Below are 25966 nucleotides of genomic sequence, written 5' to 3'. Positions count from 1 at the left end.
TCCCACATTTCTCTTCAATAAAACAAGGCTAAACATTTTACTTATCTCAGAATTATTGTTATAATTAAATGAATTAATACATAAAAATTAAAGCAGATAGTGTAAGTATGCAAGTAAAGCTACTCAAGTTTTAGCTATTATTGTAATGATTTTAATTGTTAATTATTCTTATGGATAATGGATGATGTATTTGGAGCTATCACTTAGCATAATTTTTGACTACTGAAGGTAGTTTGAGGCTTTTGAGTGTTCTTCAACTAACCATTCTTCTCAAATGAATATTTTTCAGGGAAGCTAATCCCAGGAAATATGACACAGTTTACTGTGTTGTTCCTTACCTCTATAATGTATGTTTTTTCTAGCCAATTGATCTCTTCCCTTATATAAGTTCCACAGAATGATTTTTTCTAATAAGAATTAAGAAACCTTTGTTCTGATGATGAGCTATTAAATTTGGGTTTAATTTGATAGAAAATTAAGCTAGGTTTCCTTAATGGAGAATCTGGCCAATCACTAAATTCTACCCTCCTAGGGTAGAATTTTTTCCAGGAATTAAATAGCTCTATCTAGCAGGGTCTTCCTGCCTTTGGCAGTGGAGCTGTACAAAGGCCACATTGAGCATAGCTGCTGGGGAAACCCTTTTTCCTTCTCTAGCCTATAAATGCTGTTCTGTCTCTGTGAAAAGCCCTGACATCAGCTCTTGGAAAAATCCAAATACTTGTATTAAAACAAGGCTGAAACACTTGCCTGGGCAGAGACTAATGGCTGAGCTATAGTTCTAAGTTTACCAGATTGCCTTTCTGTCTTGTTATGCTTTAAAAAAACAAAGCACAAACTATGAGTTTCAGACATTATCTAGAGAAATTAGGCTAGAAAGGACAACTAAATAGTGCCTCCCATTCTTTGCTAGTGTCTTCTTATTTTTTTCTTTTTTCTAAAAATCTGCCTTCAAGATAATGTGAAATTCTTGCTTGAGGAGTGAGGCAGAGAAAGAATATATCAACGTTATAAACTTTATGCAGTATTTTCTGCTTATTAGATGCTGCATAAATATTTGATGTTTGAGACAAACTGTAAACAGACTGTACTTAACTTCCTTAGTGTTCAAATTAGATCATGATGTAAAACTCTTCAGTGGTTTTCCATTATATTATGAATAAACTCTAACTCTGTTTCTGTGGCTCACATTCTTACGTTAGTTAGCACCTGTCTACATTGTGGATCTCATTTCAGTATTTTGATCATTTTCTATGCTTAAGCCGCAATGGACTTTGTATTTCTCAAATACATTAAGCTGTGTATCCCTTGTGACTCTTGTACTAGTTGTTTCCTTTACCTATAATTCTGTGGCCCAGATCTTCCCATGGCTGGCTCCTTCATTTAAGTGTCAGCTTAAATGCCTCTAAGTTTTTTTGGGGGATAAACTAAACTAATATACTTAGTCAAGTAATACCTTTTTTAATACACTTACCACTGTTTGAAATTCTTTGGTACAGTTGTTTTTTGTGGAGTTGATCTTCCTCTGTGGAATATAAGCTGCTTGAGAGCAAGGACCTTATCTGTTCACTGATGTAACCTTCAGTGTCTTGAACCTCCTAGCATAGGTTGGTGTTTGTGTAACTTTGTATGCACTTGGCTGCCTGTAACAGAAAACACAAGTCAAACTGACTTAGGCAGTAACACATTTACTGGCTCACATAAAAAAGAAATCTAGAGGTAGGCTTCAGAGGTTTTTGATTTAGGGACTTAACTATGTCAAGAGCCCAGATGCTTTCATCTTTCCACTCTTGCCATCAAAATCAGCGTCATCCTAAACTAGCCCTTAAAGGTGAATGTGAAGTAGCTGTTAAGGCTGCTTGCTTCTTCATTCATGTTCAGTGGGAGGAAGAGAAAGAAGTTTCATATTGTTCTTTCAAGAATACTTTCATAGATACCACCAGTAAACTTTGTTCCTACTTTCATTGGGTTTTTTGGAACCAATCGCTTACCCAAGAATGGAATTATTGCTGGGCCAAAAAGGCCCATCACTGTTGCTACAGACGGGGTTAGCTTGACCTGAGTCATCTGGACTCTGAGAGGAATAGTAGATGACTGAAAAAATTGGAATTCTCTTAGAAGTAAGGCTGTGGTTTCTGGAGTAACTTATATCTTCTATAGTTCTCAATAAAAATGTATTGAATGAGTGAATTCATGTAGTTAAAATGTATCGAATTGTCAGGCATATGTTCAGCGCCATAATACTTAATTAGAATACAAAATCAAATAGAAAATGGTCCTTGCCTTCCAATAATTTAAGGTCTAGTGAGAGAGCCAGACAAATTAACAGAATGGTAAAATGCTTTAAAAATAAGTTGATTAAAATAATTTAAAAGATGAAAAAGAGAAAAGGGGAAACAACAGATGAGACAAAAGGCAAATAGCAAGATGATAGACTTAAGTACTCATATCAGTAATCACACCAAAGGTAAATGGTACAAACACCTCAATTAAAATGTATAGACTATCGGATTAGATGAAACAGCAAAGCGCAAATGTATGCTGCCAACAAACACACCTTAAAATTAAAGGTATACATTGTTTAAAAGTAAAAGGATGGAAAAAGATGTGCCATGCTAATCTACACCAAAGGAAAACTAGACTACATTAATATCAGATAAAGTAGATTTAAGATTATAGAATATTAATAGGGACAAAAGGCTAATTTTGTACTGATAAGAGGGTCAATTTAAAAAGAAGACATATTTAGGCGTGTATACACCTAACAATAAAACTTTAAAATTCTTGTAACAAAAATTGACATAACTGAAAGGACAAATAGACAAATCTACAAACATTGTCAGTTATTTTAGTATCTGTTTCTCAGTAATTGATAAAAGTAGATAAACTAAGCAAGGATGTAGAATACTCAATACTGTTGACCAATGTCATTTAATTGCGTTTTTGGAACATTCCAGCCAACAACCAAATACTTCTTTTTTTCCCCCTATTTGTAAGCACACATGGAACATTTGCCATGACAGATAAAATTCTGGGCTGTAAAGTAAGTTTCAATGAATTAAAAGGACTCAAGTCATACAAAGTATGTTTCCTGATCACCATGGAATTAAATTAGAAATCAATAAAAGACCTCTGGAAAGTCTCCAAATGTTGGAAAATAAATAACACAAATCTTAACCCATTGGTCAAAGTAGAAATAAGAAAGGAAATGGCAAAGTATTTTGATTTGGATGAAAATGAAAACACAACATGTCAGAATTTGTAGGATGCCATTAAAGCATTACATAAAAATTTATAGCATTATACACCTATAAGAAAAGAGAGAAGTCTGAAATCAATGTCATCAACTTTTTTTTTTTTTTTTTTTTGAGACAGGGTTTTACCCTGTTGCCTAGGCTCAAGTGTAGTGGTTTGATCACCACAGCCTCAACCTCCTGGGCTCAAGCAGTCCTGACCTTAGCCTCCCTAGTAGCTAGGACTATAGGTGTGCTGAGCTAATTTTTTTTGGTAGACATGGTGTCTCACTATGTTGCCTAGACTGGTCTCAAACTTCTGGTCTCAAACTTCCGGGCTCAAGTGATCCTCCTGCTTCAGCTTCCCAAAATACTGGGATTTCAGGCATGAGCCACCACACCTGACCATTTCATTTTAATAAACTAGATAAAGAAGAGCAAATTAAGACCAAAGCAGGCAGAATAAAAAAAATACATAGAGAGATGAGAACAGGAATCAGTGAAGTAGAAAACAGAAAAACAGTAGAGAACATTAACCCCAAATCTGGTTCTTTTGAGAAAATTAATAAAATTATTAAACCTCTAACCAGCTGATCAGGATGAAGAGCAGACAAACATTACTAATATCATAAATGAAGGCGGTGACATCATTACAGATTCTTCAGATATTAAAAAAAATAAGGGAGGCCAGGTGTGGTGGCTCATGCCTGTAATCCCAGCACTTTGGGAAGCTGAGGTGGGCAGATCACTTGAGCCCAGGAGTTAAAGACCAGCCTGGCCAACATGGTGAAACCTCATCTTTACTAAAAACACAAACATTAGCCGGGCATGGTGGTGTGAGCCTGTAATCCCAGCTACTTGGGAGGCTGAGGCATGAGAATCTCTTGAGCCCAGGAGGTGGAGGTTGCAGTGAGCTAAGAGGGTGCCACTACACTTCATCCTGGCCAACAGAATGAGACTCTGTCTCAAAAAAAAAAAAAAGAGAGAGATAAGGGAGCTTATGAATAGCTTTATGGCAATACATTTAACAATTTAGATGAAGTGGTAATTTTATAAATTCCAACAGTATATATACAGTATGTAAATATATACTATGTATACATAAAACAGGAAAATCAGTCAAATATATATGGTACTCTTTGTGTATGTATGTGTGTATAAATGACTGGGTAGGGTTTATCCCAGGAGTACAAGATTGGTTCAACTTAAAAAAATCAGGTAGTATAAGTAAATGGATGGTAAATTGAAGGAACTAGGTTTCTCACATCAGAAAGGATCAAAGCAAGAGAGAAGACTGGAATGAACCCTATGGAACTAGATTAGAATCAGAGATATCAGTATGAACTCATGCTGAGCATAATATAGATACAGATATATGGATAGCTACAGAAACAATTATAGATATGTTGTATTAGTCTCTTCTGACACTGCTAATAAAGACATATCGGAGACTGGGTAATTTATAAAGGAAAGAGGTTAATTGACTCACAGCTCCACATGGCCAGGGAGGTCTCACAGCCATAGCAGAAGATAAATGAGGAGCAAAGTCATGTCTTACATGGCAGCAGGCAAAGAGAGCTCATGCAGGGGAACTCCCCTTTATAAAACCATCAGATCTCCTGAGACTTAGTACCACAAGAACAGCACGGGAAAAGATTCCCGCTTCATGATTCAGTTACCTCCCACCAAGTCCCTCCTACAATGTGGGAATTATGGGAGCTACAATTCAAGATGAGATTTGGTTGGGGACACAGCCAAACCATCATATGTATATATACTCCAGTTAGTATAACACATACATTTCCCAGCTCTCTCTGCTGAGAGGGCCTAGAAGTGGTGATATCTCAGTAGCAGTGAGCGCACCCAGCTCCTGGACCTTGGTTACTAAATATCACTTTTCAATAAAATAGCTTCTTGGAGAAATCATTGACTTTAAGGCTGCAATAGGGTAAATGCAAGTTGAACATAGAGTGCCTTGTAATGCCACAAACAAGAAAGTGCTCAAACAGAAAGGCAGGGACATGTCAGTGGAATAAACTGGAACAATTTGAACAAGAGAGTAAATAACATAGTATTAGATTAGAACTCAAAGTCCAAAATAAACATACATGAGCCCATACTGATGTAAATGATTACATACATACATAGGTGAGAAAACACAAATCTACCTTACAGAAAAATTTCAAATAGTATACGTAGATTCCTATTCCTCCAGAAGATGGAGCTTAATCCTCTCATTAGATGCTAGTGTGAATTGGGCTTAGTGGCTTGCTTCTAAAGAAAAAAATACGGCAAGGGAAAAATAATAACTTTACAGGGAGATGTCTAGCAAACACTGCCCTAACCAAATGACCAAGGTTAACATTACTAGTGATAAGTCATATTGATATATATATCCTCTGATGGGGGATGAAAGGGTACTTAACCCCTGTGGTATTCTAAAAATAGACCCACGTATATAGAGAGAACTGATTTTCAAAAAAAGTGCAAGGGCAATTCATTTTCAACAAATGGTGCTGAAACATTTGGATTTCAACTGGATATCATACTCTATATAAAAATTATTACAAAATATATTGCAGACCTAAAAGTAAAATAGAAAGTCACTCAACTTGTAGAAGAAAATGTAGGGGGAAATCTTTGTGATTTGGAGTTAGGCAAAGATCTCTTAGGTATAACACCATAAGCATGGGCGGTGACCCAATTTCTAAATAAAGTCATGCAGGTATGGAAGTTAGGACTTCAGCATGTCTTTGGAGAGGACATAATTCAATCCACAACAAACGTCATGGTTCCCAATTAGGATTGCTTTTATGTTTAATATAGAGAAACTGAGAATCTCTATATGCACTTAGTGCTTTTCACATACTACGTAAGAAATGCCTCTTCCACATTTATGTTTACTCTTCAAATGTGTTGGTGTTGTTACTAATAAAACACAAATTCTCCTGAAAATATTATGAATTGTAGCTTTGGGCATTTATTCAGTTTGTGGATAGTACAACAATAACTGTTATGATGTATATCCCTGGGGTTCCTTTTGTTTGTTTGTTTGTTTTCTACTTTCAACAGAAATACGGAGAGAGTCTGTCTCACCAATTTCGATTTCGTGCCCCACTTTGCCACTTGGGCATTAAAATAATGTTACCTTAGCCCTTTGTCTTACAAGATCTGTTGCCAAAACAGCTTCTTCAGCTTCTACTGCTATTTCCATAAAGATCTGACATGAGTTCATGGAATTGAGCTAGGGGACCAGTGTGTCTTTTCTTTTCTGTTTACCTAGTACCCACAGAAACTCCTTTCATCTCTAGTCCAAACTCCCATCTGGATTCCTTACTATAAATGAATTTATCCCAAAGAAGAAATCAAGGGGGAGTGTAGAACTTGGGTCACAAGGATATTTGTTATAACATTCTTTATTATGTTGAAAAACTAGACGCAGCCTAAATATTTACAAAATGGAACTTGTTAAATTAATAGCCATATCACAGGATACTTTGCAGCTATCAAGAATTATTTAGAACTGTGTTTTCCAAATCTTTATCTGATTTGGAAGTTCAATATATAAAATAAAAACAAAGCAGCTCTGATGTGTGGGGAGTCTAGAGCCCCATCTACCCACTCCTGTTCTGTAATGGACCTCTTTAAACCTCACGAATTTTATGGAGCACAGTTTAAAACCAGCATGGTAGTGAAATAGTTAATATTGTAAACATATGTTTTATTAAGTTGAAGTTATCAACATGTCCAGTATGCTTCAATTTTTAGGGAAAGAAATTTTAAACATTGTACACAGAAATCTTATCTCTATATTGGAAAAAGATGGGAATATATGCATAAAAATGCCCAGTGTTGGGATTATGAGTGATTGTTTCCCTATTTTGTCTTTAGTTTTTAAAAGTTTATACATGTACTTTGGACATAAAGAAAGTGAGACGTTTCTTGATATTGAAAAGGCAGAGAGAACCATTGCTTTATAGGAAACTTTACAGTTTGGAAAGATGGCAGTCTCATTACTCAATCCCTTGAAAGAGAGGAATTATCTTGAAAATGTTATAAAAATATTAGTAACAGATTTATTAAGAAATTATTAGTAGTCTTATGTGTTAAGTATATTAGGATAATTAACAGCTAAGGGAGAAAACATAACAGAATATCAGTGTTACACAGTGAACTTTGTAGAGCAGTGATTCCCAATTCTGAGATGTTGTAAGAGGAAAGTCAAAAGTTGCAAAACACTAATCCTCCAACTTTTCAAATTCAGTGCTATGGTGAGCCATTGTTACTGATAAGAGTATGACTTATTTGACTTATTTGTTTTGGGTCAAGAAAAGCTTTTGTAAAAGCAAATGTAAAATGGCATGCATATAATATTTTCCTCATTAACTCAGGTCCTTTCTTTTCTTTTCTTTCTCTCTCTCTCTTTTTTTTTTTTTTTGGAGATGGAGTCTCGGCCTCTCACCCAGGCCGGAGCGCAGTGGCACGATCTCGGCTCACTGCAACCTTTGCCTCCCAGGTTCAAGTGATTCTGCTGCTTCAGCCTCCTGAGTAGCTGGGATTACAAGTGCACACCACCATACCTGGCTAATTTTTGTATTTTTAGTAGAGACAGGATTTCACCATGTTGGTCAGGCTTGTCTCGAATTCCTCACCTCGTGATCCACCCTCTTCGGCCTCCCAAAGTGCTGGGATTACAAGCGTGAGCCATGCACCTGGCCCAGAGGTCCTTTTTTCTATGTGGTGTTTTGAAAGTCTGGGGTATTCAGATTTGATAGCAGAAAGTGTGTCTTTTTGTGATAAACTAAGTGGATCATTAGTTCTGATTGAGGAATTGTTAATGTTTGACACCAGAACCAGAGCACTTGTGAGTGAAATCTCTTTAGTACAAAACCAAAAATTTAATTACAGTATTTGTTATAAATATAACCAATAAAAGTACTTTAATGAAAAAGAATTTCATCAGAAGAAAATACTTTCTATGAATGCAGAAGGTGTTATATAGAAGATTTAATTGTAATGATATTGGTTATGATCAGTTTTTTTTAGTTTTATCTGTACCTATATTTTGTATTCATATATGCCTCTAAATTTTACGTGTTATCCATAATATATTTCTTATATAATTAAAAAATTTGAAGTAGAAAACAGGAAATATGTTCAATCTTTATTCCATTAGAGTTCTTCTTGGAAAGTATTAATATTTAAGGTCTTTGTTTCTCCATAAGAAATAGATCTATATAGTCAGGCACAGTGGCTCATGCCTTAATCCCAGTGCTTTGGGAGGCTGAGGCTTGAGGATTGCTTGAGGCTGGGAGTTTGAGACCAACCTGGGCAACACAGCAAAAGCTGGTCTCTACAAAAAAAAAAAAAAATTAAAATTTAGCTAGGTGTGGTGGCTTGCACCTGTGGTCCTATCTGCTTAGGAGGCTGAGGTGGGAGGATTCCCTTGAGCCCAGGAGTTGGGTTACAGTGACCTATGATCGTGCCAAAGTAAGAAAGAAAGGAAGGAAGGAAAGAAGGAAGGGACGGAGGAATAGATTTATGTCAAATTAATTCAAGGAGGTTGTACACATTTTTAGAACACATGAGAACTAAGTTTATACTTTTCTGATTTCCTGGATTTCCTTGATGAGTTTTTGGTAAATCCTTGTCTATTTAGCTTTGTGGCATAGGTATGACTGTGGTTGGGCTTCTTTGTACTCAAGCAATGAATGCATACCAACTGTAACACCTGAAGGTAGGATCATGAATAAATACTCTCTGATTTTGGGTTAGTGTAGTTTTGGTTGTTTTCCCTTCTCCTGACATTTCAAAAAAAAAAAAAAATTTCCTATTCCTGTGATTTTTTTTTTTTTTTTGGCACGAAGTAAGAAATATTTAATACATAAGTCATTATAATTAGCTTGTTGAATCACATTTTCTTGCTGCAGAATGATATTTTTATGGATGACTTAGGTTTTTTCAGTAAAAAATGCAAGCAAACTGCAAATATAATGTGATTTAAAGTGGTAATGTAAGCATTTAAATTTTGAGAACTCTTTTTTAAATCATAGAATGCTCTATATTCAAAAAAGTAAAATATTAGGTAGTATTCTATAATTGAATTTTACGTTTAAGTAAAATTCTGCAGCTCAGACTGAAAAATAAACGCTGTATGTTGGAGCTTATCTCAATGACACTTAAAAGCTGAGACTTTATACTTTTTCAGAAGCACATATGTATCTTTTAGCAAATGTGTAGAAAGCAGCCTGTCCTAACGAATTTTGTTCACCTATTCTCACTTTGGTTTATGAATTTTAAACATTTAATCATATTTTATATAAAATATTTGTGGGAAAAATCCCTGATTAAGAGGACTTTTTTCCTACTCTTATTTTTATTATTTTTACCAATATATTCTGAAGTAGAGAAATGTGAAATGAGATTTAAGATTTAAATTCCTAACAAACAGAATCATGCATTATCCCTGTTTTATAAGTCATGAGATCATTTTGTAGAGTCCAGTTTCTTGTTTACATTTGTTTAATGACTCTTAACAAAATTAATACTTTCAAGAAGAACTCTAATGGAATATCTCTTCCATAAGAATGGATTGATGATTTGCATGTTGTTTAATGAGATGAGGATACTTGTTTAAGTATTTTGAGGATCTCATACTTTTCTGGCAGTTCTTTTTATGTGATTTTCTGAAGTGAATATAGTCTAAAAAAAAATACTGTGTAAGGTACTAGTAATCAGTTACTCATGATGACAAAGGAAAGTGGTGGAAAAACCTTCTAAGAAATATTCACAAAGATGATAATTTTCCAGATTGTTAGTAAGGAAATGAAAGTCTCTAATAAGCTGTTATATTAAGTGGGAACTATATTTCTCAGTTCAGCAACAACTAATAGTCAATCTATAATAGCTCCACCAGAGGGAACGAAAGTAATTTAGAAAAATATTTACTATTTGATTTGTCAGGGTGTCCAGGAAGTAAGAGAGCCTAAGGGTCTGTTACGCATTTAAGCTCTTCAGTAAAAGTGATGGTATAATAAGCTATATTTAAGAAGGCAATTTGAGATTTTATATTATGTGCTAGTGAATCATTTTTGGATTTTACACCAGAACTGAGTTCTTTGGTCCCTGCATTTCTGTGGTTTGTGTTGCAAGGTCCAGAGGCTTAAAACAAAGAACACCATGGGAAATTCTCCATGAGTCATTTTGTCAGCTGTAGCTTCTGTCTTAGAGTCCTTAGGAAATAGCTAGTGTTTTATTGCCAGCTCTGCTAGCCACTTTTCATACTTTGGTTCTATATGCTAATAAAAAAGTATGTCAGTATGGCTATTGTATTGTAGATAATGTTCAGACTTTTTTTTTTTTTTTTCACAATTCCTTAATTTTTAGTTCTTTTAGTGGCTCTGAGCTAGACCAGTAATAAATTGTAGGTGGTGAAAGGATTTATGACTGTTTATTTTGTTGTTGTTGCGAGGTAAGGAGGTAGTCATTTAATACTCTTGGTTTTGTGAATCTTACAGTCCAGAGAACTAAAGATCGAATTAACAGTTCAGCTGGAGTTGGCACTATGTGCTAAATCCCTGTCCTTAAGAGCTCTTTATGTATTGCAGACAAATGTCCTCTTAGCTGTTTTGTTATTTTGTGAAAAATAATAATAATAAAGCAAGGCAGTTCAGATTTATACTAGTTTTAAATTTTAAGTACTATGCTTTAGGCCATTTAAATTTTTTTGTAGAAACAGATAAATAAAAAACTTGATTTAAATCCTGTCCACAGGTGATTAAGGTGATGCCTTAATCACCTTTGATATTTTAAAGGAGATGAGGAAATAATGGACTTTCTTGCTATTAAGTGGTAGGTGTGGTCAACACAATTTCACTAGGTTTGAAAAAAAATCACTGTCCCTACTTGACAGGAAAATTTAAAGTGTGGATTGTAACCTGATCTTTTTTTCTTAGAGCGTAACGTCTGAGAACTTTGTTAACTTAAGCATTAACATGAATTTTCTGTGACACAACTTGGCAAATTAAATCTGTGGTTTCATCACTGGCTTTGAATTATACATTTCTGTGCATTTTACTTAGTTAAAAACCTATTTGAATATTCAGTTTTCAAATTTATTTTCTTTTCTACTTAATTTGAATACATATCACTAACATTCACATTTTATTTTTGTTCTTCTTAATAATAAATACATAAGTGGTTACTGCTTGCTAGGCAATGCTTCTTATTTTCTAATTTAATCCCCAAAACAAATTTGTGAGATATAGGTAGAGGTATTAGTAATTAATGTTTTACAGGAGTTGCTTAAAAAGGTTAAGCAACTTGTTCAAGTTCAAACACCTGTTAAATTGTGAAACTAGAATACAAACCCAGTTACATTTGTTTCTGAGGATTCCCTTGCCCCCGAGGCCTGCAAATTTTAGGGAATTTTCATTTACAACACTCAGTAATACTATTCCCATCCCACGTGTCAGTTTCTGATTTGCAATAATATATTTCCTGCATTGATATTTACTTCGTCTTATGAGGGTTGAGCCTTAAAATTACCTTGTTATCTAATTTTCAGAGTTCTTTGTCTAGTAACCCTCCTCACTGGAGTGGGTTTCAATAAAATGGTGCTATATTTCACTCATTTCAAATTGCAGTATTTTTTCTCCTTATTTTAACATCACTAAAATCAGTGTTATCTCCTAATGGAATTCTTGATAATTCTTAATTTAATAGGTAACATTGTTTGACTGCTAATAAAATCTTAACCGCTATCCAGTGTAAGAAAAATTTGTTTAACCACCTTCCCTTCATTTCAACCACCCCTTATTAAGAAGAACTAAGTCTCAAATGCTCCTTTATAACTAAACCCAGGGAAGAAATATCTAATACCTTGGAGGACAGAGAAAAGGGTGTGAATTAAGGTTTGAGTGTGATATCTATACTTCTTCTCATATAGTTTCAGAACGCTTCTCATTGGAGTATTGTCAAAAGGCTAACTCTTTATGCAGTGAAATCAGTAAAAGAAAAAGGTGATTTCTAGTAGACTATTATAAGCAAATAAGCGACAACACAAAACTTTCTGGTCCTTTGCAATTTTTTAAGGCCAGAAGAAATTATTTTTAACAATATTAAAGGACTATTTCAGTTATAAAGTTGTGTATGTTTGTGTGTGCTTATTAGAATAAACTTGGTTAAAAGGTATACATTATTTATTGGGTTAGGGTTATTTAACTACCAAATTACAATTCCCTCTTCACTGTAATAACACACTGGGAGAGGTGTGTATGAATATATAAAATTTGGAGAGGTCTCTAAATATTGCTACCTAGGGCTTAAAAATTAGAACTCAGAATTTAACAAGGAAAAGGCATTCTGAGTTGAATGAATACATATATTCTGAACATTGAAGACCTTTGGTTAGGAGTTTTGGAATATAGCTGTGCTTAATATATGAAATCAAAATAAAGGCAGGCCAGGCATGGTGGCTCACACCTGTAATCCCAGCATGTTGGGTGGCCAAGGCAGGTGGATCACTTGAGTTCAGCAGTTCAATACCAGCCTGGCCAACATGGGGAAACCCTGTCTCTACTAAAAATACAAAAATTACCCAGGCATGGTGGTGTGTGCCAGCTACTTGGGAGGCTGAGGCAGGAGAATCATTTGAACCCGGGAGGTGGAGGTTACAGTGAGCTGCGGTCTCACCACTGCACTCTAGCCTGGGTGACGAAGTGAGACTTCATCTCAAAATAAAAAAAGGCAGCTAGCCACCATTTCCCAGTGACTTAAATTCCTGATAATTCTTTGCTTTATTAATCATAGTTCTTCATATATACATAGTTCTTCTTAATATACACACACACATATATAAGTAAACACATATATTAATTGTTGGCAAAATGTTCAAATTATCAATATGGTATTTTCAAAAACTAGGCACAGTTTCATTAGGCGCGTGTAACATTATGTCATCATCACATGCAGCTGTTCTGCATAAATATCTAACCAAAAGATACTGTCATGATTACATGATTAGACTAGACAGCGGACAGGGACTTAAAAGTATAGGAGTTTTGTTCACCAGAATTTATTTCATCAGACTGATTTGAACTGATTTGTTGCTTAGAACCTGGCCACTTTTTAGCTTCAGACCTGCCTTTCTGTGGCAGTTGATAGTATTGATTATTTACTCCTCCTTCGCTTCTGGGACCTTTTCTCTTTTCTGACTCATCATCTTAATTTCCTTTATTGGCCTCCATTCTCAATCATGCAGATGTTAGTTTCTCCCCCAAATTTGAGCCTAGGCATTTTTTCTTCTTTACTTGGTGTTTTAAATTTCAGTGACCATCATTAAGTTGATGACTCAAATCTGCAGCTTCAGCCCCAGACTTTTCTTTGAGGTTCTAGCTTTCTATTTCCAGATCTGATTACATCTGTCTCAATATTTAGCATATGGTAGGGATTTTGTGAAACCGTAGGATTATCTTGGTGATTTTCCTAGCTGAAGCAGAGGGAACTAATGAAATAGCCAAGAAGGTTCTTGACATTGTTACTTATGCATATAAGCGCGCGCGCACACACACACACACACACACACACACACACAATCTTTTCTTTAGCAGATACTTTAAGGTGGAATTCAATGATTAGAGAAAAATTATGACTTTAATATCATTTGAGAAGTTCTTTATACTTCATTGAATATAGTAAGTAGATTATGATAAGCAAGTTGGACTGTGGGTGTGGTCCTTGTTCATTTTCTACTTCCATTTTTGTTGTCTTTTTTCCTCTCCTTTTTCATTACCTTGTAAGAGAAAATAGCTCAGGAAACTCGTTTACAATCAGTAGTCTGGGAACTTCCGGGATTCTTTACCAGCACCCCCCTGGATGTAGCAGTCTCTGACGCAAGCAGCATTGTTTTAGGGTAGGAGTTTTTATAATGACTGTGAGGTTGAGTTGCTAAGGTTGATAAATGGCAGTTGTTACCCTTTGCAGAAACTCACTTGGAATCCTTTTCTGTCAACTTTTATGTTCGTCTGTAAATTAAGAAACATGTTCCCATTCCCTCCCTCTCCTACCTCAACAAGTATGGACAGACTGCTTAGGAACTCCTATTTCTGAAGATTTCATGGTCTTTTGTAAAGTCAGTTTGTTCTCTAGAACAGTGTCATCTTGTCCAAGAACCCCCTTTACTTAAGTAGTGATAATAACATGCTATCACTGATGAGGAAAGGTTTTAGATTCTTTGTCTTTTTCTGTGGATCAATTTTGGTTTAAATAGGTGTCAAAGGGAATTGTAAGTAAACTTGTATTTTAGAGATTTTGTTTTTAACTAAACTACCTCCATACCAAATGAAATGTAGTCATTGAAGTATCATTGTTTTATGTTTATTTACTAATAGGCTTTTTTAAAACCCTAGTTTTACTTTTATTCTTAATAAAGTACTGTTCCTATTACTAGACTAAATAATCTTTACATAAAATGCCATAGGTTGAAATAATCTAAAAGATAGAAATAAAAAAATGGGATGACATTTGGGAAGACTTAGATTAGCATTTATATATAGCATCAAACTCTTACCACAGAGTTTCCAGTAATATTTATTTAACAGAGAAACAACCAGGAGGAAATGCTGTAGTTCTTTCAGCTTATAGGACCCCCAGAGAAAGAAAACAGGAAAGTACCCTTTGTTTTCTACTTTTGGAAGGTATTTTTTTTTTTGTAACCGATAGTACTTTAATTTCTTCTAGATATATGTTATTAAATCTAAACCTAATAATTGAGGATCATGATGACATAGATCAATAGTGCAGCAATCAGCACCCAGATATTTTGAGAAGTAGGGTGAAGTGATAGAAGGAAGGGACTTTTCTTTCTAGGAAATCAGTGAGAATAATATTTTAATGGCAAAATATTTCTTTTTGTCTTAACTTTTAAAAATCTGTAAAATGGAGAGAATATCGCTTCATAGAGGTTTCTTTTTCTCAGGATTAAACAAGATAATTCATGTGAAAATAATGCATAGCAGTTAGTAAGCCCTTTATAAATTTAGCAGTTGCTCTTATTATTGGAATTTTAAAAAAGAAAAGCATATTCTAGGACAGCTGACAGTAAATGTACTGGCAATTTTCAGATTTAACAAAATAGTTAAGATATTTAAACAGGGTGTTCAACTTCTTATTCCTCCAGTTGATTCTTGCTATTGGAAAGTTAGCATAAGATTTAAATCTCTGGGCCGGGCGCGGTGGCTCAATCCTGTAATCCCAGCACTTTGGGAGGCTGAGGCGGGTGGATCACGAGGTCAAGAGATCGAGACCATCCTGGTCAACATGGTGAAACCCCGTCTCTACTAAAAATACAAAAAGTTAGCTGGGCATGGTGGCACGTGCCTGTAATCCCAGCTACTCAGGAGGCTGAGGCAGGAGAATTGCCTGAACCCAGGAGGCGGAGGTTGCGCTGAGCCGAGATCGCGCCATTGCACTCCAACCTGGGTAACAAGAGCGAAACTCCGTCTCAAAAAAAAAAAAAAAGAAAAAAAAGAAGATTTAAATCTCTGATTCTGGTTCAGTAGAATGAATAAATTTAATAACAAAATCTTAAAAGTAAAACAACCACGTTTATCCTTATTTTTTCTGTTTCAGGTTTCCCCTCAAAAAACCTATAAGGTAAGTTTGCTCTATTGCTCTTCATACTCAAGTTTAGATTATATTTTAATTATAAGCATCCCTTGTAAATTATGGTGGATTTTTGTGATTTTTGATATTGTGTATTCAAGTAATTCAAAATTTCAAAACGTTTTACATATTTAAAATACAAAAGATGTTACTTTTTTCTGGAAGACAGCATTGTTTTGGTAATACTTCTAATATAAGCATTTAAAATTTTGTTCATAATGATATTTAAGGTCATTATGAAGAGATTTAAAATCTATTTATGACTATTTTGAATTAGAGTACGTTGGGAGGTGAAAATGGAATGCTAGTTTTTTATGTGTTTTATCACTTGCCTGACTATAATTGGCTTTAGTTAATGAACTTTGGTACTAGTTTAGTCCCAACTACGGCAGTGAAGAAAAAAATCTAAAATGTTAAACTATATCTATGCCTATATTCATGTCTATGTATTTATCCATTTCCAGGTATTGAATGCCTCTTCCTCAGTACATTTGCTTTCAGCATTCTTTCCGTAATCTTAATTATCATAAATATTATTTAAAATGTAGGCAGTATGTAATTCCTAATTATTATATTTTATCATTTCTAGTGTCAGCACAGTGCAGGATCCAGTGCTGCAGTGAATATGTATATGTGTACATATGTATTATTGTTATGGTCTTGTCACCCAACCATTATCTGATCAATGTAATTGGCTAAGCCATAGAAAAAATAATAATTCTAATGTTATTGGTCCTGAAAGTGGTTGGCTAAGACTTCTGTGGCTGGAGCTACGTAGGCAGGCTTAAAATGAGGCTTGCCTAAGGCTTGCTTTTTAAATTTTAAACTGTTCACATGCCTGATCTATTTATATAGTGATTTTGCACTTGATCATAGTATATGTAGAATTGGAGAATGTGTTTAATTCCTTTAGGCCTTTTTTTTTTTTTTTTTTTTTTTTTTGGTCTGTTAAATGGAAATGATAGTATTGACCTGTGAAAATCATACCAAATAATGTAAGCAGTTACTCCTAAGAATAAAAGAGACTTTAATGCTGAATACTATTTTTAATTATTTTAAGCACTTTTTATAATCAAGTAAATAGACTACGTATCACCAAAACTTCTTGAAAAATATAAATTAGAGAGGCTTATGGTGATGTGTAAAGTAAACTGATTTCCTTGTTTCTCTTTTAAGATCCACTTTTGGGATTTAAAAAATTTTATTCTAATGATTTTCTTGCACTAAACATTTGATTACTTTGCTTTAATTTAGGCATGGAAGTATTTTGAACCGAGAGTCACCAACAGATAAGAAGCAGAAAGTTGAGCGCATTGCATCACATGATTTTGACCCCACAGGTAAAACACTATTTATTCTTTCAAAGAATATTGAGAGTAGTGAAGTTCAGAATCATAGAGCCTAAGCTACCTGAAACACTGAGGAATGATTGATCTGTTTTAGGACTCTCCTTCTTCTCCAATTATGTCATGATAAAGTCTTTGCATTCAGCAGGAATGAAAGCATTTTTAACTTTCAATACTGTACATTCCACTACAGAAATATCATTATAGAGTATATTATATTTTTAAGTAGTGATAAAGAAATCGTTACGTAATAATTAGAGATTTGGTCAGATCAAGGACTCAGTATTGAGATGAATTGTGGTATAAGCAGACGGATGTTATAAAACCAAGGCTATAACAAATCTACACTTCTGTAGTCATCTAAAAATTCAATTGTGATCATGGTGAATTGGAGTTTTAGGCAAATCAATTTCATAAATTAATGATTATCTCATTTTAGAGTAAACAAATGGATAGAAATCCCTTCTTCTTCAGTCAAAAAGTATTCTGAACTTAGAGAGCTGTGTTCCAACCTTAGCAATGTTGATCTTTCCTAGAGTTGTCATGTTAACAGACTTTTAGATTGATCTCCTTTTACAACATGTGGGCTTTTCCCCTTTGGCTTTCTCCTTGTAAACTGACTCAGTATTTGATTCATAAAAAATGCTTGGTAATCTTGCTTTTGTCATTTGAAAGTGATACATACTTTTTATGCACATACTATTTTATTCAGTTGTATGTCCCTTTGACAAAAGACAGAGTAAATCCTATAATCTCAGATACATAAAAATAATGTATCTATTTTTTAGGTATTTTTATTTAGAAATATTTTAAATATTTAATAGAGAATAGTATGTTTTATGTATATAATTAAGACATTTCATACTTTATCAATATAAACTTTTATTTTGAAAAAACACTATAAATATTATCTAGGAAGCACATACTAATCACTCTGCATTTTGGGTAGTAGGTAAAATGAAATTTAATCATCAGTTTAGGAGACGGTGGTAATTTGTGTTATGTCACTTACGGATCTCCATGAAGAGAGAATTTTCTATTCTGATGCCTAATTTTGTAGTCATGGAGCTCAGAGGCTTTCATTTACATGATTAGATATTGTCTTATAAATAAGGTCAAAAGTTTCTGCCCTATGTTCACAAAAATATAATCTTGTTAGGTTTATTTTGTATGTACATCGGTGCTGTGCCCATCTCCAAAGACAGATTTAAGCAAAGGTGTATGCAGTGCTTCATAATCATTATAGCTTTTAGTGCTTTTGTCATCTCTACAATTATCAGATGTTATATTTTGTATACCATTCATGTGTTGTTTTGTTTGAACATATTTTTATTGCACTGTCTTTTCTTCTATAAATCTTTAAAATATGTCATTATCTGTGCTGTTCGTGACTATTCTAAGAGCTGTCATCTGTTATGTTCATACTTTGTGTTTGCACGATTTAACTTGATCATGATTCATTCTTTTTTCCCCATGAATTTTTTCCCTTACATTGGTCTCCATATTTTCTATATCTCTCTCCTTTTCTCCCGCTCTTGTGCAGATAGCTCCTCCAAGAAGACAAAGTCTAGTTCAGAGGAGAGTAGATCCGAGATATATGGTAAGCTAATATAGCTAATTCAGCCTTGCCCTTTGGAGCTTGCTTCATGGTGTTCCTGTTCTGTTCTCTTCTTTCTTTCTTTTTCTTTTCTTTTCTTTCTTTCTTTCTTTCTTTTTTTTTTTTTAATAACTGCAGCCTTTCCTTGCGTCTGCTGTGCATGGCATGATCTACTGCAGGGAAAGGGAGCCTTGGGTTTTAACATGGCTGTGATGTGGAAGCTTAAGGTTGCTAGAAACTAACATTGTAGATTAAGAGTAGGCCACATTGCCCATCTTCTCCCGTCTTGTTTATGGTAGGAACATATCTCTAATATGCTTGGGTTAGGTTCCTCCAAATAACATGAATGGGCTTTGAATTCTTGTCATCTTCTTCCCACGTCTCATTTGCAGAGTTTGGATTATGAAGAATTTGAGGAATTAAGCTTTTTCCTCTAAGTATAATACTGGTGTCATTTAGATGTATTAGCAGTTCTTTGGAATTTTTATTTCAATTTTGTTTGTTTATTTTTAATTGACTCATCATGTGGAAAAGTCATTCTTGTATAATTTATCCATGATGGCAAAAATATGTAAGTATTTTATTTTCATAGCTTGAAGGATTTGTGCCTTTGAGAAGTTTCTCTGAAGCTTAATTGGAATGGGAAAATTTCAAAATGGTACCTTTTAAAAATAATCTTCACAAAGACCAAGCTTAATCTGAGTGGTCAACTTTTGCAGGAGATGATTGAAATGTTATTATTTCCAGACTGTGTCTTGTCTTCCAAAGATACAATAAACCATGTTTATGAAGTTCATAGCTATTTTTTCTTTTTCTTTGCAGTTTTACCTGCCCTCTTTCCTTCTTTTGGTGACTGATTAGGGTTTTATTTATTTATTTATTTATTTTTATTTTTCTGCGAAAAGTGAATAGGAGAGGAATTACCTGGAACTCAGACTTCAAAAATAATTTCTGAAAGACTGATAAATTATTTCTTTTTTTGGGGAAGATTCTAAATTTGGCCTCAAAGGGAAATGAGATAATCTTTAATAGAGCCACAAGTCTATCGAGTAGAAGTTTCCCGAGGTGCGAGTGTGTCCTAGCTTGATATACGGGAGAGGAAAAAAATACAGAAATTGTCCTCCCCTTTTTAAGACATTTGACAATTCACATCCACTGGCATTTAAGCCCATAATATCAGATACTTTTTAGTATTATGAGGACTCAGTGTTTGGTTTTCAACCAGTTAATGCTTCTTTGTTAGATACATACACATAGTTCTTTACTTGGGTTTTTGTGACCAGTGCTTCTTCTGTATAGTTATACCTTTTACAGTAGTTCAGCAGTAAAGGTATACTATGCCTTGTGGGCAGGTCAAGTTGAAGCTTTTTCTTCCTTCCAAAGTATTTTGGCTGCTCATGAGTAAAAAATACCTAATTCCTTGAGACTCTGGCTTTCTGTTCTATATAAAGAGCTTTTTATAGTTTATTCTTTCCTTAGGAACATGAACATTATCTTTATACCTCTGTTCTTTTTCAGCAGCCTTTGCAGTGTTCTATTTCGTCTCCCTCTCCATTTTCCTAGATTTTCAATGTGTATTTAGAAGTTTGTTGTGTGCTTTGGATGAAGACTAACAGTTTAGGAATCTCTGACTAGAAATATTATACTAATATTTTTCTTAGCAGTGATAGAAATATTAATACTAGTTCAGACATGCCATTGGCTTGGTAGTGGTAGAAAAATTTTAAGTGGTAATTGGGAAGTAAGGTGTGGCTTCTCTGTGTGTTTTTTTTTTTTTTTTTTGAGAACCCTTGAAATACCTTTTTTGGAAAGAACTGAGTCCACAAGTCCTCAAAAAGCACTCATGGAGGGACGAGTTGATCAGAACAGAATTAGCATGCTAATGTAAATCTCTTTGACATTACAAATATTTTATCACCTGTGTGGATAGACTTCTTTAGACTCTGTACAGTTAGCACAGATGAAAAAGTCTCTCTGGGGATTCAGGAAAGCTCGGAACTACTGGAATGTGACTGAGTAGAGTCATAGCAACTGGTGACATTCTGCTTTAGTGTAGGGTCTTATTACAAGCCCACTTCAAACTTTTGAGATTATACGTTGTTTTCTCTTGGGGTAAAATTCATTAGCTGGGTACTTAACAAAAATGCTAGTTACTCACATATGATTTAATTTAAACTTTCTTGGCTTTTTTTTTTTTTCTTTTGAGACAGGATTTTGCTGTGCCCAGGCTGGAGTATAGTGGCCCGATCATGGCTCACTGCAGCCTCAACCTCCTGGGTTCAAATGATCCTTCCACCTAAGCCTCCAAAGTAGCTGGGACTACAGATGCACAACACCACATCCAGCTTATTATTATTATTTTTAATAGAGATGAGGTTGTTGAAGGAATGATTTGCTAGGGGGGAAAAAAAGGAATAAATAGTAGAGACAGAGTCTCGCCATGTTACCCAGGATGGCCTCCATCTCCTGAGCTCAAACAATCCTCCTGCCTTGGCCTCCCAAAGTACTTGGATTACAGGCATTAGCCACTGCACCTGGCTTCTTAGCCATTTTTAGAGCTACTTTGTGAAATAGATTTACTTTGTGCATCTTAAAAGGAAACCAAGTGTTTGCTTTGTATTGACATTTTTTGTTACGTTTCTGCCCAGTGCTGTCAGTCGGTTATTTATTCTATTTCCCCTTATTTTTCCCTCTCTACATTTTAGAGTCTATTAAACATACATGGATGTGTTTTCTGATCTATAATTTTAATAATACTTGATTTTAATAATACTTTTGTGGGTTATTTTAGGAAACGAGAGATTCAGCAAGAGAATTCTGAGACCATAGCTGCTTCTTAACTGCTATCATGGTGTCATGAATAGATTCCCGCTGACAGTATTCGATGCAAGAAAATAAGCTATGTCTTTTTAAAGTTGTCTTAGTGTGCTCAGGCCACTGTAACAAAATACCATAGACTGCATGGTTTAAGCAATGGAAATTTATTTTCTCACAGTTCTGGAAGTTGGAAGATCAAGATTAGGGTGCCAGTGTGGTCAGGTCAGAAGATTCCCTTGCTGGCTTGCAGATGGCTGCTTTCTTGCTGTTTGTCTCACATGGCCTTTCTCCCTGTTTGCGGATGCCCCGTCTTTAGTTGCTATGATACTTCATCAACCTGGTTCTTTTCTCTTTGTAATTATTTTGTCTCTGTTTATTTGATTGCTTTTTCCCTCTTGTCTTAGACATGTCGGCATGACCCAAGTTTCTGTCCCCAGTCTTTCTTCCAGTCTCCAGTCTAAGTGTCTCATAAATTGAGAGTGACCAAACGAGTTCATCGTTGTTCTCTACAGCTGGAAATCAGTCTTCCTCTTGATTTCCCTAATTCTTTTAATGACACTGTCATTCTTCCATTCACCTAGTCTTATTTCCTTAAAGTGATATTTGACTTCTCCATTTTCCCTTGTTTCCTGTGGTCAGCTATTTGCCTGGTCCACTTGATTCTACCATCACAATATTTTTCATCCTTCACTCTTTAAATCCCACTGCCTTGTCCAGTTTTCCATCATTTCATTAGACTCCTTTAATAGATTCTTAACTTACGTTTACTTCAGTTTCACATTGATTGATTTCCTTTTCTCCATTCTACTATATTCTGCCTTGTCAGATTAAAATTACTAAAGTAAGAATTTGGTCATTCACTTGCTAAGAATGTACCAGTTGTTATTAAGATAATGCCACAATTTGTTTCCAATTTATCATTCTACTCTGATTTTCCTTCAGAGTTTCATTTCCCAAATATGTCTTGGTAGTCTTCTTTTGCACATGCCATTTCTGTTATCTTGAATGGTTTACCAGCTATAAATTAGAATCCTACTCATCTTTCAAGGCTCAATTCAAGTACTGTCTTTTCCTAGGATTGCCCAGCTACTTTTGTTGATTCTGAATGTTGACATCTTGTTTTGTATTTAATTACTCATATTTCTATTTATCTTTACATCTCTCTCGTATAATGCCTAACATATTGGAGGCCCTCAGTAAGTGAGTTTTAAATGAATGATTGTTGAGATTGACATAGGAAGTATTTTAGTAGAGAGAATTGATGGAATAAGATCTTGACTCATCTTAATTGAATCTTTTTTCCTTCCAAAAAACTTTTAGAAGAAAATGTAACTTAGAAGAAAGACATTTTTCTGGTAGTGGTCTGAAAGAATGAAATCAGCATACTTGGAATTTAACGCTCCTATTGCTGGCAAGATTGTGCACTTAGAATCAAGAAGCTTCTTAATCAAAGGATTATCTGAGGTCTTACTCATAAAATATGTATGTCTGGCACCAGTTTAAAATGAGCTGTTTTGATGAGGTTGCACATGGCCTTTCTCCACTCCCTTCCCTGAAGCTAATTCTTAAGAGGTGAGACTTAGAGAAGTTTGGTCATGAAATAAAATAAAAGGTGAAGAAAGACTAATGTGCTTTCACTAAAGTAAGTGTAGTATGGAAGATGTAGCAGGTTATCTTACATATTTAACACTCCATTTTCATTAATATAGTTGACACTATTTTCATTAATATACTATCTGGAGTTATGGCCTTTTTCCAGAAATAGTTGTAGAGTGAAACTTCATTTTTTTCACTTTCAAAATATGATCATTGGTAATTACCTATTGAGTAAGAAAGGAACCAGTCTTTTTATGTTGGTTTTAAGTGCCACATTGTTAAAACAGAAAAAAAAATACGTCTTTTGTTATAATAAGAAAATAAAACTTAGAAAAGGATAGTATTTATGTAAGTCTGATATAACATCTTCACTGATATGAAGCATGATATCAGTTTATCAGCTTCTAAATGATTTTTAAGAGATAGGAAAAAAACTTTTTTGTAACTAGAAGAGTTATTTTGGGCTAGATGGAAAATCAAGCTATTGTAGTTGGAATTTTTCCAGGGCAGAAGGTTAATTCGTGTTCTTACGGAAATATTTCTCTACTTTGCATAGTCTTCAGGGCTTTGATTTTTTTTCTAATTAGAAAGTGTTTGAGTATGTTTATTTAAAATTTATGTAATAACTATTTAGTGAGCACCTATTATATGGTAGGCACTATACTAAGGGATAGAGACACAAGATATACTTGCTTTCGGATTGCTCACAGTCTAGTATAAAATAATTGCAATACATTTTTATAAGTGCAATAATAATGATATGTACTCATTTACCATTACTCTATATGCACTTAAAAAAAACAGCTGTGAAGAAATACTCATATGGCAGCAAGAACAATGGTAATGAAGAAGTATTACTAGGACTAAGTCTTTTATTTTTTTAAAAAAACTCTTTATTTATTATTACTGTTATTTTTTGCAGAGACTAGGTCTTGCTGTGTTGCCCAGACTGCTCTCAAACTGCTGGCCTCAAGCAGTCCTCTTGCCTTGGCTTCCCAAAATGTTGGGATTACAGGCATGATCCACGGTTAGGATTAAGTTTGAAGGAAGTTTAAAGTCTTACTGCTTTTAGTTTTTGAACCCTCTGCCTGTGTCTATGCAAAGCGCAGGATACAGCATATAACAAAGTAATTATGTTGCCTTATAGAACTCATGTTCAGAGATGGATACATTTGTATGGTGATTATCATTACTAATCTTTGTACCAGATAATAAAGAGTTAGCAACAAAACAAAACCATGGACCATGAGTTATAAAAATTGGAAAAAGTAAAAATGATGAAAGCTGTTTTTTTAAAAATTAATGAAATTTGAAGATTGCTGTTTTGGAGTTAGGACTTTAGCTTTCTCTGTAACATACAGAGGGCCATATGGTCTTTCCTGTACCATTCTCAGATTCTCTGATTCTCAGACATGTCGGTTTTTTTTCTCCATTTGTTTTGAGTATTGTCCTGCCAGGATTTTATGTTCTCTGAGAACAAAGACTCTAGTTTTGGGTTCTTCACAGCACCTGTGGACTGCAGTGTTAAATAGCTAGTATAGACAGATGCTCAGTGCAAATTTTCTAAAACAAAAGAAGTAGAGTTTTTTTGCGTGTTTGTGTCAAAAAGGATATTTCAAAGATATGATAATTTAGCCAGTATTGGTTATTTTAGTTTTACAGAGGGTAGAATTTATTCCTCTGTGGTAGGTTAAAACAGTTTCTGGTCAACAAATAGAACATTTCTCTGAAGAAAAAGGGAAAACATTTCATTTGATTTTGAATGAGAGGGAACATAATAGATTTGAGCATTTGAAGGACTGGATTTCTGAATTTTGAATGGTAGGATAGCTTCATTTTCAGTTAATTATCACCACAAATCTAAATTTATGCAGACACCAGCGATTGACAGGACAGAATAGTATTGTTAATTTGAATTTTACAGATTCTGAATTGACTGTATGTGTAAGGTATGTTTTCTTTTTGTATTGGTCTACTGATTCTTACATGTTAGAGTACATCAATCTCACATTAGCAGGTGAATGTAAACTAATAAATATGGTTAACATAGTGGATTTGGGAGAAGAAAAAATTGAATAGGATGTGTGTATAGTTCTTTTTCCTTTTCCATTTTATTCTTTATCCCTCGTCTTCTACTTTTGCTGTAGAATTAAGAGGGAAGTTTATCAGGCTGAAACTGTTATGAATTGGAGAAAAAAGGTTTGCTGTATTCTGAAGTAATACTAATAGATTTTCCTAATTCTTGTTAACCTGTTAGGACCCTAAGCATATTTATATAGTTGACTGTGCATGGTGCTGTTTTTTTTCTCTGATGGCCTCCCTTTCTGAGCTTCCTTCATCTCTAGACTCATCTACTTTTCTGAATTTCATTAATTCATGAGCAATTTTTGTAAGTTTCCTTCTGTCCCAGGATACATGCAAGGTTTTGAGATGAGATTGTGACCAAGATACAGCCCTGCACCCTTGGAGCATAAAGTCTAATGAAGGAATAAAAACAAATACACATCAATGTAACAGTGATACAATAGGAGTATACAGAGGGTGCAGTGAGAGTCCATAAGAGGGGCACCTAACTTCAGTCTGCATATTTAGGAAAAGCTTGTAAAAAGACTGATATTTTCCTTTTTTTTTTTTTTTTTTTTTTTTTACATTGATCCATTCTATTTTCCAGAGGTGAAATCTTGGCTCAATGCAACCTCTGCCACCCCCCCTTCCCC

General features: G+C 34.5%; 1 protein-coding gene across 5 annotated transcripts in view; it reads left to right on the top strand.

Annotated features, from left to right (window-relative positions):
* The window catches only part of ARHGEF12 (Rho guanine nucleotide exchange factor 12), a 152078-nt gene that overhangs the window by 55426 nt on the left and 70686 nt on the right, over positions 1–25966 (top strand). For 4 of the 5 annotated variants that reach the window (XM_032285180.1, XM_032285179.1, XM_032285177.1 and 1 more), the window contains exons 2-4: positions 15861–15884; positions 17148–17233; positions 18783–18839. In XM_032285180.1, the coding sequence (XP_032141071.1) occupies positions 15861–15884; positions 17148–17233; positions 18783–18839 (167 nt within the window). The remainder of the gene's footprint in view (positions 1–15860; positions 15885–17147; positions 17234–18782; positions 18840–25966) is intronic. The other variant, XM_032285178.1, reaches the window with a different exon arrangement.

The sequence above is a fragment of the Sapajus apella genome, unplaced genomic scaffold, assembly GCF_009761245.1.
Source record: "Sapajus apella isolate SASKATOON/1434 unplaced genomic scaffold, GSC_monkey_1.0 scaffold16, whole genome shotgun sequence".
NCBI lineage: Eukaryota > Metazoa > Chordata > Mammalia > Primates > Cebidae > Sapajus > Sapajus apella.
The sequence above is the reverse complement of the archived record's forward strand: the minus strand, read 5'-3'. Positions and strand labels throughout refer to the sequence as shown.